A 20,757-nucleotide genomic window follows, 5' to 3' on the forward strand; every position below is an offset into this window, starting at 1 on the left:
TGAAGCATCATCTATACAGTAACTTAATATGAATACATTCTCATCAGTGAGTCTATCTTTGTCTCAGTCTCAAACAATTTTAACTAAAATTATTATCACAATAAATGAGGCAGACATTAACATGAATTGGAGGGAGACTTTCTTTCAGCTGCTCCTTTCAGGATCTCTCCAGAGCGGTCGATCTGCCTCCATCTCACCCTATCCCTATCATCCTCTTCTGTCACACCAACTCTCTTGTTTTTGCTAAATAAGACTCTAAAGTTGCTCTGTTCACTTGCGTGTTGTGATATGTGCAGCATTAAGCCAAACTCTGAACCTGAAGCACCACTTTTGGGGGGAAGGAAATCATCTTCATTCTAACAGAAGAGTATTTGCAATTTGTAACTGTGCTGGAGTTTCAACAGTCTGTGGATCGGTTCACATAGAGACTCTCTCACTTCCTCTGTCTGTTTGTAGGATGCAACATTTTGCCCTGCCTTATCTCCTCTGGAAAGCTGGCGCTGATTGAGGTTGACAAAAAAAGCCTCCCCCACTGTTCCCTGAAAATTTGTGGTTTCCTGTAAGGGTAAAGTGAAGTCCCTGCAGGGAAACATCCAGAACTTTCCAGTGTAGCACAGTGATAACCTTGTTCATATTACAGCCAAGCAAGCGGGTTTGTGTACTTGAACTTAGCTATTATGGTGTATTGTGTATTGTTTATTTAGCCACCTTTTTTCTATTCTGGAGCACCAAATAACAATAAAACAAGATATAAATGAACAGAAAAGACTCATTTCAGATGATAATCATTATCGTAGCAAGTAAAGTAGGGATGAAGAACCAGTGGCAGATAATAATACAAGGCACTTTTGTAAGCATGTACATGTAATGACATTGTATTCACACTTCAGCTGGAAATTGCCATGCCTTTTAGCGGGTAGGAAAACAAAGAACTTTTGTCAAAGAATAAGGTTGTGTGACATTCATCATGTATTTATTTAGTCACTCAAAATAACAAACAGAATAAAATCAAACCTCATAAATGGCTAGTCAGAGAGGTCACGCTGACCTACAAATTTAGCCAGATTTAGACTAACATGATACGACACATGCATTATTTGTTTCGTGCAGACCAGTTCAGATTTACTGAAGGAAAATAATATGTTTATAAAGCCTTCACGGCCTAATTCAGTTTTTTTTTTTTCACTTAATCTTGTCTTTTTCACACCATCATCTGAACTTCTTAATTAATATTCAGTCAGGCAGTAAAAAATAATCTATGTGCAATATTTTGGACAAGTATAGATGTTTGCTATTTAATGAGATTCAACTACATCTGTCACTTCGATGGAGCTTATTGAGTTTTGTATGGATTTTAACATTCTTCAATAGATAATCTTAGTGAAAATAGTCTACTGGTGTTAGAAAACCTAATTAATTATGCATTTCAGTTTAATTGAGACCCAGAGCTTACATGCATGACTGTCCAGCAAAGAAGGTTTATAGTTTCCAAGTCTCGAAAATAAATGCTATATGTTAGGTAACATTTAATGTCAGTTTGGTCTGCAATTCATGTTGAAATGGAGTTGAGTGGGCCCATGGAAATTTTTCAAATCATGATTCAAATATAAGTCAGCCAACTGAGCTTCTGTCAGCCTGTGTGCAATACTGCCGTTTGAATTTTTTAAAACCCTCTATGCCAAAAATTCTAGAGGTTTATTAAAGTGTAATTCTGAAGAGAGTTTCTAGCTGCAGTTTCTAACAGAAATTCTTGACTTAAGACTAAAAAAAAAAAAAAATCAAAGAATGTTATTTAAGTCATGCGTTGGTAGAAGTCAATGTTTAGGCAAAGTTATTAAAATCACAAGACTCTGGCAGAGTAAGCCTGGGTACATGGCATCGGAAATGCATGAGAACTGTGAGAAACAAAGTTCCAAACACAAAGTGTAACAGAGCAATGCAGAGAGGAGAGTGACGAGTGAAACTAAATAGGATGGGTCACAAAAACATTAAACACGAGAAGCACGGGACAATAGGTGAGTATTTCAAAACAAAGTGGAAATAATGACTGAAAACCAGAAATAGTGTGGGATGCCGGTCCAGTGGTTAGCACTGCTGACATTAATGTTCAGCTAAGTGGTTGATTCTAACCACTGTCCAACCTCCTGCTCAAGAGCAGGTTGAATAGGTCATCCACTAATTGGAAGGTTGGTGGTTTGATCCCTTGCTTGTACAGTCTGCATGCCAAAATATCCTTGAGCAAGATACTGAACCCCACGTTGTTCTCTGATGCATTCATTGCCTTCTGAATGTGTGCAAATGTTAGATAGAAGACCACTTAGTCATAGAAAAAAAGTGCTGATATGATTGGGCGAATGAGGCATGCTGTATAAAGTGCTTTGAGTGCTCAAGTAGAGTAAAAAAGTGCTATATAAGAACCAGTCCATTTACCACTTAATTTGGCCACACTGTGTAGGTGTGAATGGTTGTCTGTCTCTCTCTGTTAGCCCTATGATGGACTGCCAGCCTGTCCACGGTGTACCCCACCTTTCACCTTACGACAGTTGAGATAGGCTCCAACCCCCCACCCCCAAACCTGAATTAGACAAGTGGTTAAAGTTCAAAACACAACCTCAAACAGCAGACTAGAATGTAACGCTCAGTCTCTCACATAATAACGGGTTATTTTTTGTTGTTGTTGATTCTCATAAAACCAAAGTTGTTAGGAATGTTGTCAGCAACATCGAGGAAATAGAGCAAACTCCTCTCTGAAGAGGTGGTGGGACATGGGTAGAAACATCTTACATCTTTTTTAAATGAAGCCTCTGAAGAACTCGCTGATCCCATTGGCCTATATGTCCATAACAACATTTTTCAACCAAAGCAGACCAAAAATCTTTTAGTCTAGGTGAGATTATTTCCATTTAATGTTTCATCCTATCACTTAGTGGTAATTTAGCCATGACATTGACTCGTTCAGAGCTGTTGCAGACACTGTTCATGGCCAGGACGGAGCCACCTTACCTTTAATTTTTACATTTTTGCTTCCTCTAGTGGGAGCATGAGCTACACTCATATGGATTGCACAGGGTTTATAACGTAAAACTGCACTACTACTATTATTATGCGAACATTTCTTAGACACACAGCATATAACTTGGTTTTAGAAGAATAAAGAAAATGAGATGGAAGAAAATCTTATTGCTGATGCAGGGTTGCCAGTTAACTTCATTTCTCTCCTCATTTACAAGGACAAGTGGTATCAGAAATTCTTAGTGCTCACAGAGGTGAGCTGAGCTAAGTTCAACACGCTGCTCTAGAGGAACTGCTTTACCTTCACAGGAAAAGAAAATGTTTGGAAAGTCTCTAAGTGCAATAAACAGCCTTCTTTAATAAGTCAAAAAACAGGGGGGAAAATTCCCACAAAATAACAGTGTGTTTTCAAATAAGCATAATATTATTGTGTGAATGTTTAGGGGGATTGTTTATCAGGCTTCTGCACGTTTTTATTTATTCCTCATGTATTTCATATGCTGCATTGTTACAGCAGCGGGGAGCATCTCCAACAGGAGAAGGGTAAGTTATAATGTATTGCGTTTTCATAACATGAGTACTTCTGAAGGATGTCAGTGCAATAACAAGCACAGAAAGAACAAAACAATAACAACACTGCGCCTGTATAAGCTGTGGCGTACTGGTCTAAAGCCTGATTTGGATTTTTCACAAAATCGTAGCTTGTAAGTAATAAACTAAGAAGAATGAAATCCACCATGATCACTATGAGGTGAAATAAAACCTATTTTTATTACTTTTACTTGACATTAAACTGTGTGTGTGTGTGTGTGTGGGGGGGGGGGGGGGCTCTTGTCCACAACTGCATTTGTGTGTGCATGTTTGTGTTGTACACATAGTCATGGAAAACACACATAAACACGCATAAGCATATACAAATGCACTTAGAAGGGAACATGGAAAGGGTCATCTGATTGTTGGGGTTTCTCTGTATTAGGTCTTTACCTTTCAATATAACCCGTCTTCAGGCGACTGTTTATGTTTTTTGGCAATATTTAAATTAAATAAAATTGAATTGGATGCAATAATAGAATTTATAAATATTATACATCTTTTTTTAATAAGAGGAAGCATCAGAATATCTTCTAAAGCTCAGTTCAGAGGGTGGCATAATTTACCGAAATTATAGCCCATTTCATCGGACACATTAAGGCAATTTGCACCCCTAATGAAAAAAAATGCTTTTTCATGAAAAAGCATTTATCAGCATTTTATCTGAGACAGTCCATCTTCACAGGTGTTATGAATCATTACGTCTACATATTGATTTATCAAATGAGATTGGATAAGTCGCACCCCTCACCGTGAAGTTTTCTGGAGCAGTCTCAGAATGAGATATTGGCCCGCCTCCCTGACCAATCTTACACCATCCACCCATTTTCTTCCGCTTATCCAGTTCATGATCACAAAGAGAGGCTAGAGCCTATCTCAGCTAACATAGGGTGGGGGGACGGGTTGCCAGTCTATTGCAGGGCATTCACACCTATGAGTAATTTACCAATTTACCACTCACCAAATACCAATTAACCTAACCCCACTAATTGCTTGTCTTTGGACTGTGGAAGTAAGCCGGAGTACCTGGAGACATGGGGAGAACATAGAAATTCCACACAGAAAGATCTTCTTGCTGTGAGGCAACAGCACAGGCCAGCGTCAATCATTTGGTATCTCTTCATTCATGACATTCATAATATTATAATAGCACTTCATAACAGCACTGATAGATCCCAGTGACAGGTTTCCAAAGAAGAACCATAACACAGTCTAAGAGGGTTTTTCACTTCCATTCAGTCAGAGGCTTCCTTCTCTTATTGTGTGTTTCATCATGTTATGTGAGGAAAGAGGAAAAGAGACAAACTGGCTTCACAACCGTTTCTAGCACACACACACACACACACACACACACACACACACACACACACACACACACACACACACACACACACACAGAGGGACCTACATGTGTTTGGGTTGGCTATTTCCACTTCCCTGTGGATCTCTTACCGTCTTGATGGTTTATCTCAATAAAAGAATTGTTTGCTTGCCCCCTTGGCCCCCAAATAAGCAGCCAAGAAGTGAAATGAAGATCTTTAGATATCTCATAACAGGTCAGTGATCTGAAAGATGAACTGATCTAATATCGAAATCGCAGGCCTTATTTGAGCAAACAAAAGTTTGAATCGTTCGCTGTTTTCTGCTGTGTGGTGGTGTGTGTGAGTTATGGAGACTGAAGGAGATTATCCACCATAGCCATTCCTCTAAAGGTCATCAGACTATTTTTTTGTTGTCTACCAGAGCGAGCACACAATCAAAGCTTCATCGACTCTGTAGCTGTGAAAATTTCAAGGTGGCTTCAGTTACTGCTGCTATTGATATAATGAAATTTGAAAATGCAAGCAGGCGAAGGTGGAAAAAAAATTCCACTGCCTGCTTATTGTGATTAAACTTCTCTAAGGCTACTTACCAGAAAGAACACTTAAAAGTTTATATCGAAGCAGATCGACCCACTTTACTTCATGGTAAGAATTAACTGGTGGTGCAGCATGAGGTGTAAGTGTGGTGGTTTCTCACAGTTCTGTGACACAGTTATTTACAATGGTATTTGCATTAATGCCTGTAACTATGTACAAGGTTTGGTCTTCAGTTTTATCTGAAACCTGCCAGCCTTCACACACAGCTATAATGAAGCTTTGTGGCTGTATCATAAAAAAGAGAGCATATCCTTCAGTGACTGTGGGGATTTGAAGTAATAAATCAAAGAACATGTCGTGCCTTCCTTTTAGCCATCTGCTGACTAACTAGTTGCTTCATCAAAGAAAGAAACTCTGTTCTCCCTTTCATCTAAATTTAATTTTGTCATATGTGTGCAAATTATTATGATCTGATGCATTTTTTTAAACGTCTGATTTCTTAAAAAGAAACAAAACACCACCACAGTATTAGATTGAATCAGATTGGTTATCCTTTAATCTTTTAATTTACATTTTGTTGTATATGAATCTTGAAAGATTTTTGTCTGATGAATAAATATTAAAAAGTTTTCCTTTTTCATGTCTTACAAAAGTAATTCCAAAGGTAAATAGTAAAGCCAAATAAAGCAAAGAAAGTAAACAAACTGATTCCAGAAGTTTGTGACCTGCAGTAGTAATTGGATGCTAGTGTGAAGGTGGTGTGATCTTCATATTTGATCATTTTTCCAGCATAGTTTGAAATTCTGGGACATCATTATTTTAAAGGTACCACACTGAGCTCGTACACTAAGCAAACACAGGTTTGTTTATTCCTTAGAAAAGCCAATCATAACACTCGGATTTCAAATGTCCTTTGTTTGTATATTGTTGTATTTCTTCCTATTTTTCTACCTTTAAAGGTCGCCATCATCTACTTGCATCTCATCCTATCGCTAGCATCCTCTTCTGTCACACAAACCCTCTCCAGCTCCTCCTTCACTTACATCCATGAACCTTCCCTGAGGTCCTTCCTCTTTCCGTCTCAAAAAGCGCTATATAAATGCGATCCATTATTATTATTATTCTGCTCACTTCCAATGAGAATCTGTCAACCTGTCCATCACCATTGCAAACAAGTAGGGCTGAGAGAAGATCCCTGATGTAATTACGCCCCAACTTGAACCCATCTGCCACTCTTACCACCGTTTAACTATCACAATAAAAGTATTTAAAACTTCTTTAGATGTTTCAAATTTGTGAAATGTGCACTTTGAATTGTTACACTCTCTCTTTCTCTTTTATTTCACTGGAGTATTGACATTTTCATTTTTATAGCATGACCTGCTGTTGATAGAGCTGTAACTGAACTGTGTGGCTGCATATATTACAATATCAACAACATCGGGGTCATGGCCTGTATATGAAAGAGAGCCACCTTGATGCCACCCACTAGTTTTAAATCCTTTTAAAGCCTGAATTATAAATGTCAGTATGTTGGTCTTTTGATGCCCAAAGTGATAATATTTGTATGAGAGAGAGTGAAGTGCTAACCTTAATTAGCAAGTCACAGACAGTATGGAGCCCCACAAAAAGTATATACTTATACAAAATGCAGTTATTACTTACTGAATAGTGGTAAGTGACATACTAATGAAATACAAAAGTGTCACTAAACACAAGTGGGGCACAGACTTATTGGACAGGCTGTTAACACAGTTTTCCACAGCAAGTCACATCAGATGCATTAAAATTCTCTAAAAAAAAACACAAGATGTCAAGCTCAATGACTCAAATTCATAGATATCTATTCATCCATCGGTAAGGACCTGCATGACCTCTGCTTTTGTGCTTCTAAATTAAGATAAAACTAAACTCTTAGAAACTGTCCAGATGCTTACTCTTGATGACATTACCCTGGTCTCCACTAACACTGTGAGGATATGTCCTTCAATGTGCATATTAAGCAAATTAATGCTTGCTGAGAGATGCTGAGAAACTAGTTCATGCATTTATTACTTCCAGGCTGGACTCCTGTAATAGTACATATCTGCTTGTTTACTTGTGGTTCCTAGGGCAGTTAAAAGTAGAATAGGACGGAGAGCCTTCAGCTTTCAGGCCTCTCTTTTGTGGAACCAGCTCCCAGTTTGGATTTGGTAGACAAACATCCTCTCTACTTTTAAGATTATGTTTAAAATCTTACATTTTGACAAAGCGTATACTTAGTGCTGGACTCTGAATCCAGGGTCACCTGTCTGCTCTCGGCTGCTTTTTTTCAGTGTTTCTTCCTAATTCACCTTTTTTCATTCACTATACACACATCTGCATTAATTATTGGTTATTATTAATCTAAAGTTTTCTTACACACCATGTCTTTTGTCCAGTTTCCTTTCCTTCATCCCCAGCAGCAGATGGCTGACTCTCCCTGGTTCTGCTGGAGGTTTCTTCTTCTAAAAGGCAGTTCTTTCTTCCCACTGTCAACAAATGCTTGCTCATGGGGATCCTTTGATTGTTGGGGTTTTCTCTGTGTAATTGTAGGGTCTTTACCTTACAAAATAAAGCGCCTTAAGCCAACTGCAGTTGTGATTTGGTGTTCGGTGTTCACCACTTACCTCTTAGTCAAAGTGACTACATGAATGATGATTTTGCAGAACAAATTCACCCTCAACACCCTTCGATATGCGATGAAGGTGTAAATTAGCTGCAGACACCAAAGTCTTTTTTTAAAAGGCTGTAAAGTTGCATTTTAACACTGATGTCTTTGGAGATTGACTCACTTTTGGAAACAGCAGGAATTTCTGGATCTGCAGTTTTTGATATTTCCAAAATATTGTAATTTCTGAGTCCCGGCTGGGACTAGTATTTTTTCCAAATATTAACATTTTACCTTTAAAACTATGTTGTTTTGTAAGGATGGCCGGGCTAGGTGGACTGGAAATGTAAATTAACTGGCTTAAACAATATGGTGCTTTTGTGTTCAGACCACACAAAGGATTTTACGATACAAGCCACATTCACAACCCAAATGCTCGCCCACACACACACACATTCAGAACTTTATTGATTGCACTGTAAAACCTTTATTTGTCTCACACATCCATACCTACAGCTAATTTAGAATCACCAATTACCTAACATGTGCGTCTTTGGAAGTAAGCCAATTTTGGTTTTTTGTTGTTTTGTTTTTTTAAACACACCATTCAAATGTTTTTTTTTATTTACATACTGGTCTGGATAATTCTGAATTTGGCGAATGCAACCATGCACACAGAAAACCTTTACAATGCCCTTCATTATCACAGCGTACAATATGCAACTATGTGTTTAGCAAGTTACAAACAGAGCTTTAAACCATACGACGACACACATTTTTGCACACTTTAAACAGCCTTGCACTACACAAGGTTTGGATCTGTATACACGTTCTTTCCTTAAAAGTTGAAATATCAACCAGCTGAAATCCAATCAATATCTACGTATGAATTTACATAACATATAAACCACACAACAAATGGGATTGTTTAGAGTATGTACACACAACTACATTTACAATAATACAATTTGTGAAAACCTAAAAAGGTGTTGGTGTCATCATCTTTATAACAAACTGCACTTAATATAACAAAGCACAAAGTGTATAATAGAAAGTAACTTTTCAGTTGACTCGAAAATCGTACGATGATTCTGTTTTACACGTTTCAAGTATCTGAAGAACATGATCGCAGAGTTTAACCAACCTGGACAGGCGATAAAACGATAGAAAAGATGCTAAATATCCAAACTTTCTGCGACCAAGCAGGTCTTTGAAATGCTGTGGCAACAAAAAGGACCTTTCAGACTAAGCTGTGCTATAGAACAGTAGCCGGTAATTAAAAATGAAAAACAACTCACATTTGACCAGCAAAATCAGCGGTAAACTGACTTTTGGTCAGTTTTTAGAACCAATTCAATTTTGACAAATGCAATTTGTATTTTATGTACACTTTTTAAATCTCCAACCAAAAGAAATCTACCGCTTCTTTCTTCTTTTTTTTGCTGATCAAAACAGTCACAAAATGCACCCCTGGCCACATGTTTTCACCATTAAGCAACTAAAAAAGCAATGGCTTGTGGTTAAAGGATCAAAGCAAAGCAAAAGCGGGCTCCCTAAATAAAGGAACAATCCTCTATCCAGGAAGAAATGAAGTGAGCGCGGGCCTGTCAGTGGTGCGGCTGGAAGGCTGCCAGTGCTGTTAGGCGGAGGACATTTCCATGGTGAGTAGGTACATGCACACTTTAGAGTAACAAGGTGATGGAGTGAGATGGAAGCTGAGAGGACTGGGGATGTGCTGCTGGGATCCACCCGCGAGGACAGGTTCGGTCCTTTTATTAACGGACAGCCGAGTGAGAGAAACCCACTGTTCTGCAGACGCATGATTTTGGGGGATTTTGTTTACACGACGGCTGAGGGGTTTAGGGAGGGATCAGTGAGTGCCCAGGCAGAGAGAGAGAGAGCGGGAAGAGGGGGGGTCACAACAGAGTCCGTTCTCTTTGAGATGAGTTTCTCTCTTGTTTTCTTTCTGCCTCGCCCTGTTCTGTCAGTCAAAGTCTCCTCAGATTGTGCTCCTCTGTGCAGGAGCCTTTCCTCAAGGTTATGTCGTCCACGGCCATCTCTCCGCTCCTGCCTCGCCCGCGCTCCCCCTTCAGGATCACCTGATGAACAGCAGCAAAATGCACACTGAGATATTCTTACATAGGAGCAGGAACATAAAGTATGAACATAAAATGATGTTAGATGTTTAAATATTTTTACTTTATGAGGGACTCATTTTTTAATATTTATTGTTATACTTACACTTTCCAGGCCTGTGCCCCATAATGTGATCTGGGTGTGTCTCCAGCCATTTCCACCTGTTCGACCCCAGACTGCTGGACTGTACTGCTTTCCCTTCTTCACAAACACTTGGAGCATTCCCACATGGTGACCTGCCAGCTTGTGCCGGAATGACAAGCACAGATTGCCGTCATTCCAGGGAGGGGTAAGGGGGAGGACCAGCCGCGCTCCTCGTCCAGTCCTCTTGTTTCCTGCTTCGGGTATTGTTAGGTAGCGTCCACCTGTTAATGCAAGCCACTGACTTTAAATTCAATCAGTGATGACATTGCAGTCTAAATTTTCACTAAAAAAGAGTAAAGACTGAGTTGTGTTGATAAGATTAAGCTGCATGAGCTTTCTGTGAGAAGGCTGTACTCTGAAACTACTTAATAAAATAATCAATGTTTGTGGCTTTGCCATTTTTTTTCTAAATGTCATGTTGTTTATCACCTATATCACCATCAGTCTGTACACAGTGCAGAAAAATATATAAGCAAGAATCAGGGATTTGGTTTGAATGCACTTCAGTTGAGCCAAACAAAGTTGAAAGACAGAGCTGAGAGAAAATGTGTTGAAACAGACCAGAAGAACTATAATGAACACAAACATGGACAAAACTCTCTTTCCTTTAGCTTTGTTTATGGGATGCATGTGCATTTTTACTGCTACAGAAACTGGTTTCTATTTCACCTATGTATACCATCACACATACCTGTCATTTAAAAACATTTTTATTGGTGCTATTTTCTACTTTGAAAAAGAATCCCGATGCAAACTTATGATGAAAATGTTTCCCCAGTGCTGTCACTTGAAGAATAGTAAAAAGAAATATGCACACCAGCCAATTCAATAGGTACACTTTTGAAACTGCTTGTTAACACAAATATCTAACCAACCAATCAATGGCAGTGACTCAGTGCTTTAAGGCATGTAGACATAGTCAATATGATCTGCTAAAGTTCAAACTGAGGATCAGAATGAGGAAGAAATGAGATTTAAGTGATTTTGAACGAGGCATTTTGTTGATGCCAGATTAGCTGCTCTTGGCTGCATGTGATTTACTGTACTGGGATATTTCTCCACAACCATCTCTCGGGTTTACAGAGAATGGTCTGAATAAAATCAAAACAGATGTGAGTGGCAGTTCTCTGTGTAAAGTAAAGCTCTATTGATGTCATAGATGAGACGAGAATAGCCAGACTCAGACGGTATAGTAACTCAAGTCATATCAAAATAACTCAAAGGTCATCTCTGAATGCACAACATGTGGAACATTGAAGCAGATGTGCTACAGAAAACTGAGGCTACAATTCCCAAGGGCTCATCCGAATTGGACAATAGAAGACTCGAAAAACGTTGCATAAGTCTCCATTTCTGCAGTGACATTTAGACGATAGTGTCAGAATTTGGCCAAACGTGTTGTATCAATGGTTCAGGCTCGGTGTGATGGTGTGATAGTCAAAAGGACATTTTCTGGTAACACCATGAGCCTCAGCCTTCCTGCGTATTGTTGCTGACCATGTCCATCCCTCTGTGACTACAATGTGCTCCTCTTCTAATGTCTGCTTCCAACAGGATGTCACACCATGTCACATACCTCCAATCATTCCTAAATGTTTTTTGAACATGACATTGAGTCCACTGTACTCAAATGGCCTCTACAGTCACCTGATCTCAATCCAGTAGAGCACCTTTGGTTTGTGTTGGAACAGGAGATTCACATCGTGGATGTGCAGCCAATAAATCTGCAACAACTGTGCGATGCTGTCATGTCCATATGGACCAAAATCTCTTTTCCGGCATCTTTTTGAATCTATGCCACAAATAATTAAGGCAGTTCTGAAGGCAAAATAATACTTGTTTTTGTTTTCCTGTAATTGTCGTTAATTTATCATTTAAAACAAACATGGTATATAAACAGAACTGATACTTATGTTTCTGTGCATCAAAATCTCCAAAATACATATACAGTACATAAATAGGTACTAGACAAACCCATTTATGCTTCTTTCCCTCAAAATACATCTAGTGGCCAGTAGCCCTGGCCACTAGATGTATTTTGGAGATTTTAATTTATGCGTTAGTTAGTGATAGTTGAGCTACAGTTTTAAAAATTTAAAGGGGATAGACCCTCTGAGTATTAGCTGATTAATGCTGATGTATTTTGCTTATACAGCATGTATGGCTGGTGTTAACCGCAGGGGATGTATTAAGTATCTGCAGGCCCCCAGAAGCTTTCTGCATAAATTATGAGCGCTCTCCAAATCTATGCCAGTCCTCTAATGGGCATGAGTGTTTGCCCGTGGCTGTCGATCAAAGTACTTAAAGGGATGAACAGTAAATAATTACATGCTTCATAACACACTGGGGATTTTACAAAAAAACTAGGCAGACACACACACGCACACATATATGTACAGTATAACTAAGCGATTATTTAGGTGTTCTGATTAACATTAGTAGCACAGAGGGGTTACCGCAAATTGAAATGTTGTCCATTAAAAGGAATTTCTCTAAGTCAGCACTTAACTTATGATTCATTATAAATGATTTTTCAGGGATCTTAAAGGTCTGGGGAAAGAAAAAACCTTTATTGCCTTTGTGAAGGAGCTCAGACTAAGCTGAAATGAGGCCTCATTCAGAATGTCTGAAAACACTAATAACTGCAAGAATAAACAATTTGCCAAAGGAAACCAAACCTAGTTAAACAGTTCCAGTACACTGCGCCTTTAAGCCTTCTCACCACCCGTAGTGAGTCCTCTTAACATAATTCACTATGTCTTCTCCTCGTCTGAACCCACAAAGTAACGGTGTTGTATTCCTATTTAATGTGAGCCACAGGTATCCCTGATGGGTCACGTAATCTACTTCTCATTTGCATCGCTTTGCAGAGTGAAGCGCTAATCTCCAGAGGAGACAAACGACTTCCCTGGAGTAATTTCACCTTGACCTGTAATTGAGTAGAAGCTACTTAGATTGCCAGAGTGTGAGTTTGCACGTGTGAAGCAGCGTGGCTCGTGTTATTTCTGGTTCCTGCCTATAAAACAAACACTTTGCCGTATTACAAACGTGTGACTGAGGAGAATCAAGCTGCCCTTCAATTACCTGACGGATCAGGCGTCGTCTCCCAGTGCAGGTCCCCGTCTTTGTCCCTGATCCAGCCACAAAGACCATCATCAAAGGAGCAGCTCAGATACCCCGACTCTGAATAGAAGAATAAAAACACACACTTTTCAGAGAAGTGGAGCGCGCACACACTTGCACGAGGTGTCAGTCTGCTCTTTGTAATGCTTCACAGTAACCTTGCTTTTTTTGCCTCTAACTTCCCCAGGAGCGAGAGGACTGCCAAAGCTTCTTCTGATGAACAAGATGATACAATAAAAGCGTAAACATTTGTTGTAATGTTGTAATCTCTCTGAAGAGATCTGATGCACTGGAGAAAAATGAAGCGGAAATGGAGCTGCATAAATTACGAGCAGAAGTGCATTCATCTATAAAAATAAGAAAAAAAAAATCATAAATATTTACATGAGCTGCAGGAATTGCTGATGTCATTGTGTTTGTAAGTGAACACAAAGACTGCTGTTTGCATGCCTTACACTGTAATTAAAATCCATCGTGGCTACAACAGAGCTGTACTATTCAGTGACTGATGATTTCTAAGATCCCAGTGATGATGCCCAGACAATAACATTAAGGCAACACAGGCAAAGCAGCTGCTGTAGCATGCAGGCGCTGCAGTACAAATTGGTTCAACGATGAAAATAACATCCATCATTTTGTCCCTGAAACAGGATTTCCAAGAAAAAAGAAAAAAAAATGCCAGTTCATTTTCTGAGCCAATGAAAACGCTCTGTCCCTGTGACACTGCGTATCAAATGATACACCCAAACCACAATAAACACACAACTAAATCATTAGGCAATCTTTGCTGCATACCATTGACATCAATAAATCACATTGAGCAAACATGACAGGAGAAGCCATCTCCTCACAAAAGCTTGTTGTTGTGGGAACCTCCTTAATAACTCAAGTATTACGAAGGTTTTGGGCGAAGCTGTGATGTGCTTCAAAATGGTCAATTCATCATTCAAGCAGTCAAGCAATCAAGCTGGCGTAATGCAAAAAGTGGGAAAAGTCTGGCACCGCTTTCTGGGCTGCGAGCCATTATTTAAACCGAAACGGCCAGATGTCATGTGTCACCCCCTGGTGAAGGCCCTATCAAAACACATCTGGTCGCTGTAATACCTTCACCCTCTGCAGCAGCACTGCGGGAGATGATTGTCAGTTTCATTTTGGTCACGGTAAATGTGGCTCGTCCATCATCATTCGAGCTCAATGAGCGGGGCTCTTGCTGATTGTCTCTGTCAAATGTGTTTTGTTTACCTGGGTCATCCTTGGCTTCGTCTGCCGTGTTGCCGAGCTCAATGTCAAAGTCGATGTCGAGGACTGTGTTGCCACTGGGGTTCCGGGGGACTGAGAGGAAAGAGACAGAGAAGGAGAGACAAAGGCTTAGATAAAGGATTAACAAAGGTATTATGTTTGTTCACTAACGTCTGCTTGTGGCTGTTATATCCCTTTGTTTCATTACTCAAAGATTTTACACGGCGAAATCAATGTCATGGCTTAGCACCTCCATAACCAATGCCAGTCACATTTAATAACAGGCAAGACTCCAGAGATTGGAATACCTGAGAAAAACCTGTAGCAACACCAGAGGTCTAATGTGAGTCATAAAGAGGAAAGGGAAGATGGCTCATCTGATGCAACATCTGAGCAAATGTTACGGCTACACACCTAGCAGCTTCAGTACACGAACATACACACGAGGTACACGGCCTCTCCTTAAATAGCCTCTTTCCTTGTCCGATGGGGTCACCCTGACCAAAATATCACAGACTGAGCCGAGTCATTAAAGGTCAAGTGTGTGCCGGAAAAAAAAAACATGTTTTTTTAGTGAGCAATGTTTTGACCTTTTTGTTGTTTTAGAATGATCACTGTCTGATTTTAAAATGTCTTTTGAAAATGGTTGAAAATGTCAAAAAATAGATAAAGTACAGAGACATCCTTATTTTAATATATACTGGGTTTGCACTTGTCAGTGGAATTTAATGAGACAAATTATCAATTAAAATATTCTTAGCCTTCCAGGCTGCTTCTTGCGCGTTTGCTATGAATGAACTGTAACCTGCACTTGAACTGTCAACCCCCCCCCCCCCCCCCAGAGTCCTTAATGTGTGCCCCTTCCCACTCAGCCTCTACACTGAAAGGGCTCCTGCACATGCTGGGTCACAACCACCTGGCAGATTGCGATGTAGTCTGTCAGCCGTAGGAATCTGAGCGTGTGGAGATCACACACACATACACACACCAGTCTCTCGAGCAATCCCTGGCATCCAAGCCTCTCTGTGTGTCTGTGCTTTTAAGGAACAACCATCCCTATGAATTTGGTTGTAGAGTATATACCTATGAGTCATGTGAAAAAGAAAGGGCATTATCTTTCAGCTCTAAGGTTTAACATATCAGGGCATAATAAAAAAAAATACTCATAAATAATTAGGTAGATACAACCTTGGATGAACAACAACACGTGATAGAATACAATGTGTCGTTATTCAAAGGTTACATCAAAATAAAGAAGCAGTGTGCAAAAAGTAAAGCACGCTCTAACTGCTTCCAGAAGAATTAGGAGGGTAAAGTAGCAGCTAGGTCCTGCTAATCAAATGCGCTTAATTAATTCATCATGAGCAAGTGTGAGCAAGGAGAAAAGACCACAGCGATGACCTTAGAGAAGCAACTGTTGCTCTCCATTAATCTGAGAAGGGTCAGAAGGGTCATTTCCAAACAATTTGAAGTCTGTTATTCTGCAGTGGGAAAGATTACTCACAAAGGAAAACATTTGTGAATAAAACTCAAGACTCTCCCAGTCTTCCTGAGAGTGGACGTCCAAGCAAATTCACCCCAAGGTCAGATTGTGCAGTTCTAAGAGAAACTGCAAAAAACCCAGAAGCTGCATATTAGACTCAACTATCTATCTATCTATCTATCTATCTATCTATCTATCTATCTATCTATCTATCTATCTATCTATCTATCTATCTATCTATCTATCTATCTATGCTTCTCTTTATAACACACCAAATGCAATTATTTTGCTGCACAGAAACAACAATTTGTTTGTTTCAGAAAATGATCAACTGACCTCACTCAAAACAGCTTATCCAGAGTGAATGGGACACTGACTTTTCTTTGAGCACTACAAATACAACTCATCATTTAGCCCTCCACTCCTCCAGGTGGTAACAGAAAACCTTAGACTGCTTAACCTCTGAATGGCTGTGTACCACTAAGGATGTCTTTGTGATGTGGGGTGGAGGGAGGAGAAAAAAATGTAAATAATGATTTGAAATATGCTGTGATGTTTGACCCTTGACCTAGAGTTCGTGTGTTTTTTTTTTTCAATTCAGTTATTTGGCAGTAAAAGCTGCAGAGATGATATTTTACATTCGGTCCAAATGATGAGCAAAAAAGAAATAAATAAAGAAATAACCAGTTTAAGGTTTAGAGACAAGTGCAATGTACTTATTCCTTTCTAGACAAAGTGTAGCTGCATCCTTTAACCGGCAGGTTAAACATCCTACTTCATCATCCATCCATCACTGTCGCTCAGTGAAAGCCTCACATCTCTGCATCTTGCATTCAGAGATTAACAGCCTTATTTAAGCCTAATTTACAAGAATTCCTGACACAATTCACGGCACGTTTATATTCTGGGAAATATGCTTATTGGAGTTCTTGCTGACTTAGAGGAGGTAGAAGTGGCAGGCAGCGACATTAACATGAAGAGGGGAAGCAGCGAGACACAGCTAGCCTGCCTCTCTCTGTAGTTAAACAAATGTGACTATTAGCATTTCAAAAGCTTACTAATTGGCAGTTCTGGCACTATGTCTTTAAACCTTACCCAAGCAGAGTCATAACAATTTGTTGTTTTATAGGCATTTGTGTAGCATTATCATCATTATTTGGCTGGAAGCCGACCTCATGGTGTTTTGCCAAGCAAACAGCAGAGATGCTATGCAGGACAAGCTGTCGTTGTAGTAAAAAACCAAAGACACTGTCATTTTTTTTCTTTTACATTTCGCTTCTAACACACGGCGATAACAAAAATGCACAGTTCAGATAAGCGTATCTCTTCATCTCAGCCTCTGCTCCTTATCTTACTGTGAGGTGATCACAGCGTTCACATTTTTCCTTAATGATTAAAAGGTTATAGAGACGAGGTTTTCTCGGGACAAAGGTGTGACGCTGACTTCACGGGTCAAGACCCAAAGGAATCTGTGAAAACCTTTGAATTAGTTCCGACTGAAACGCACACCTGCACTCGAGAAGCAGCTGAAGTATTCTTCACGCCACGGGGCTCTTCTTCATTTTCATCCCTATTTCCATCTAATTATTTGAATAATCACTCAGTGATGTCTCTCCTCCCCTCCTTCCCTCTCTCTCTCATCTGATTCAAGCCATCCTCGGCAAGCTCTGATTTCTAGAACTGCTCTGCCGTAGTGCGGACTATTAGATTGATGTCTCCCTCAAGCAGGGCAGACAGGTGTTAAGGTAATCTTCTCTCCTCTTCCCTTTTTCTAATTATGTGATGCCATCTGGCAAGGTGAATAGGAACCACAGTATCTCACCTCTTATTCTGTACTTAGTTTCTCGCCATACATATTTTTGAGGGAGAACAGCTTAATGCCGAGTTTTCAGTAAACACTGTAATTTGCTGTGCCTACAAGCAAGCAAAACGCCAAAAGAGAGACACTTCTTGGAAATAAGCTTTATCGGGTCTTTGATACACAGACAGTATTTGTTAGTGGGATCAACTCGCTGCTGCTTTTTTTGTCTTATCGTTGGATTTACTGATCACTGTCAACAAAATACAAAATTCCAACCAGCCCTATCATGTAAATGGTGACTGTTTAGCTCGAGAGAGAAAACCGCCCATCTCATCTGTTACATAAAAACAAAGATCGTGATTTCAGCCTTGAACTGCATATTTCAGACTTAACAGTGGGGGAGTTTTCTCATTAAGAAACAATTCACAGCTCTGAAAAGGTGCAGCACACGATTGGCCTGATTAACTCCTTTGTTAAAGCCCAAAAAAGCAGTCTTACCACCTAACATTATTTATAATTCATTCTGTTATTTGGTTTGATTGAGAATGTGATTCATTTGGAAGGTAATTGGTGTCAAAGTTTCATGCTTGGCCGAGAGCGCTGCGTGACATGTGAATAACAAACGGTCTGGCTTAGTTTGTGTTTGTCACTTGAAGCCAAAAAGATAATTACCTTGAGAAGAGAAAGACATTCTTTCTTTCATTGTGCAGTTTTGTGACACTGAGCTCATAATACTTTATTTTCTTGCAAAAAAATGGACATTATTTCCATATAATAGCTGCATTTTAAAGGTGGGTGTAGCTGAATTCGAATGGAAATCATTGTGAATTCCCCTATATAGGAGACTTAAAGGGAGCGTTCATGCCAGAATCAAATTTACATATTTTACCTGTGGTGTGCAGTGCTTTTTATCGATCTTCTTTTCCCAGAAATTATGAGCTCTTTACTCAAGAAAAAAAGCAAGTGGCATGTAGTTTGACTATTGAAGATAAGGCAGGGGATTTCTTTAAAACTGAAAACTGGCTGCCACTACAGGCTAGCTGGAAAACACATTAAGGTGACCAGATCCCAATAAAGTGAATGTGGAGCAAACACTGTGTTTGTGTGGGACAAAGTGGGACATGTCAACAACACTGAGAGGTTTTCTGAAATGTTCATATCCAATTTTAAACTAAAAATACACTAAACTGCGCAAGTCACCGGGTTGTCATTTAGCAAATGCAGGACAAATATACAGTGAGGATAAGAGGAAGCTTCGGTTTGTTCTTATGGACTCATGTGATAGTCTTTATATACGCCTGTGTTCTCTTATTTCAGCAGCTCTTCTGTTTGCATGTATCTATAGATGGGGATGATTGTGCGCCCTATCTGACACTTTAAGCAATTTTTATCCAATTATGACCCACACATACTGCGTCAGCTCACAACATATCTCCCCCTGTGGGAAACAGCAAAATACCTTTAACAAAAACAGACAAAACCTCTAATTTTCAAAATGTACTGCAGCTTTTTTTGCAGCAGCTTCTGTCATATTCAAGAAAATCTACAAAGTTTGTGACTTTTTTGGGGACTTTTAACTTTACCTTTTTCTTCTGACTATAATAAGACTTTTCTTCATACAGACTGTGTAAAAGTGCATGTCCTGCAGAACTAGTCTAAATATGGGACATTGCCCAAAATGTGGGAAAGGGGGAAAAGGTGATAAAATGCTGTGCAGTTCCACACAAAAGGGACACAGTGGGTAACAAACTCCCGCTCCAGTGTATCTTAACTGGTCTTGAAAGTCACCTCTGAGTTTTGAGTTGAACCATTTTGAAGACTTTACAAATGGAAACTCTGAGATTCAAATTTGCTGACAAATTTAAACTGTCGTGTGGTTAGCTGGAAGATGAACTTTATACACCAGCTGTCAGCTGCTGTTTATGGTAATATATGAAATCTCGATGTGCGAATGCAACAACCTAACCCCTTAATGCCAAGTGGATCGCATTTGATATGTGAGTTTTTGTTTTAGAGTTTTGAGTTTTTGAGACATCTACATCGTCAGTGTAATTTTTTCCCCCTGAAAAAACTAAATAAATTGCACAGTACATTTTTAAACAATACACTGCAAAAAACTAATTAAATTAAAAAAAAACACCAGATGTAGCAAATGTGATGCAAATTAAAAGATAATTCATGCAGATTTCATTAATTTTTTATTCATTTGCCAGAAGCTTCAATATGCATTTAAAAAAATCATGAAATAATTGCAAGAATTGTTGTTTTATATCTATCTATCTATCTATCTACATATACATATATATATATATATATATATATATATATATATATATATATATATATATATATACATACACATACACATATATATGGTTTGGTTTGGTTTGCATGGTTGGTTGCAGAGCTGATAAGACCCATGGTGTGAATGAGCAGTTCAGCTATAAGGAAACCAAAAGAAAACAGGGCTCATTTCATAATCACAAAGCTGAAGCTGTTAATGTAAACGCACAGGTACTTATAGAGCACTGTTCTGAACTGAGCACTCACGGCACTTTTCATTACAAGTACCCAATCACACACACATATTCACGCAGAGCATTATTCTGTGTCTGAGCCCCATGTCTCACATTCATGCACTGACATACTGATGAATGCTCAGCATCTTGACCAAGGGTGCCTTAATATACAGATAGCAGTAACCCGGGCATCAAACCACTGACCTTACAACTGCTGGAGA

At 39.3% G+C, this 20,757-nt stretch overlaps 1 protein-coding gene across 5 annotated transcripts in view; it reads right to left on the reverse strand.

The window, feature by feature from the left end:
- Positions 1 to 8,542: 8,542 nt before the first annotated feature.
- Positions 8,543 to 20,757, reverse strand: part of npnta (nephronectin a) — a 55,685-nt gene continuing 43,470 nt past the window's right edge. For all 5 annotated transcript variants that reach the window (XM_005456992.4, XM_005456993.4, XM_005456994.4 and 2 more), the window contains 4 exons: positions 14,737 to 14,826; positions 13,456 to 13,554; positions 10,333 to 10,592; positions 8,543 to 10,190 (listed from right to left, as the gene is read on the reverse strand). In XM_005456992.4, the coding sequence (XP_005457049.1) occupies positions 10,080 to 10,190; positions 10,333 to 10,592; positions 13,456 to 13,554; positions 14,737 to 14,826 (560 nt within the window). In that variant the 3' untranslated portion in view covers positions 8,543 to 10,079. The remainder of the gene's footprint in view (positions 10,191 to 10,332; positions 10,593 to 13,455; positions 13,555 to 14,736; positions 14,827 to 20,757) is intronic.

The sequence above is a fragment of the Oreochromis niloticus genome, linkage group LG6 (assembly GCF_001858045.2).
Source record: "Oreochromis niloticus isolate F11D_XX linkage group LG6, O_niloticus_UMD_NMBU, whole genome shotgun sequence".
Classification (NCBI taxonomy): domain Eukaryota; kingdom Metazoa; phylum Chordata; class Actinopteri; order Cichliformes; family Cichlidae; genus Oreochromis; species Oreochromis niloticus.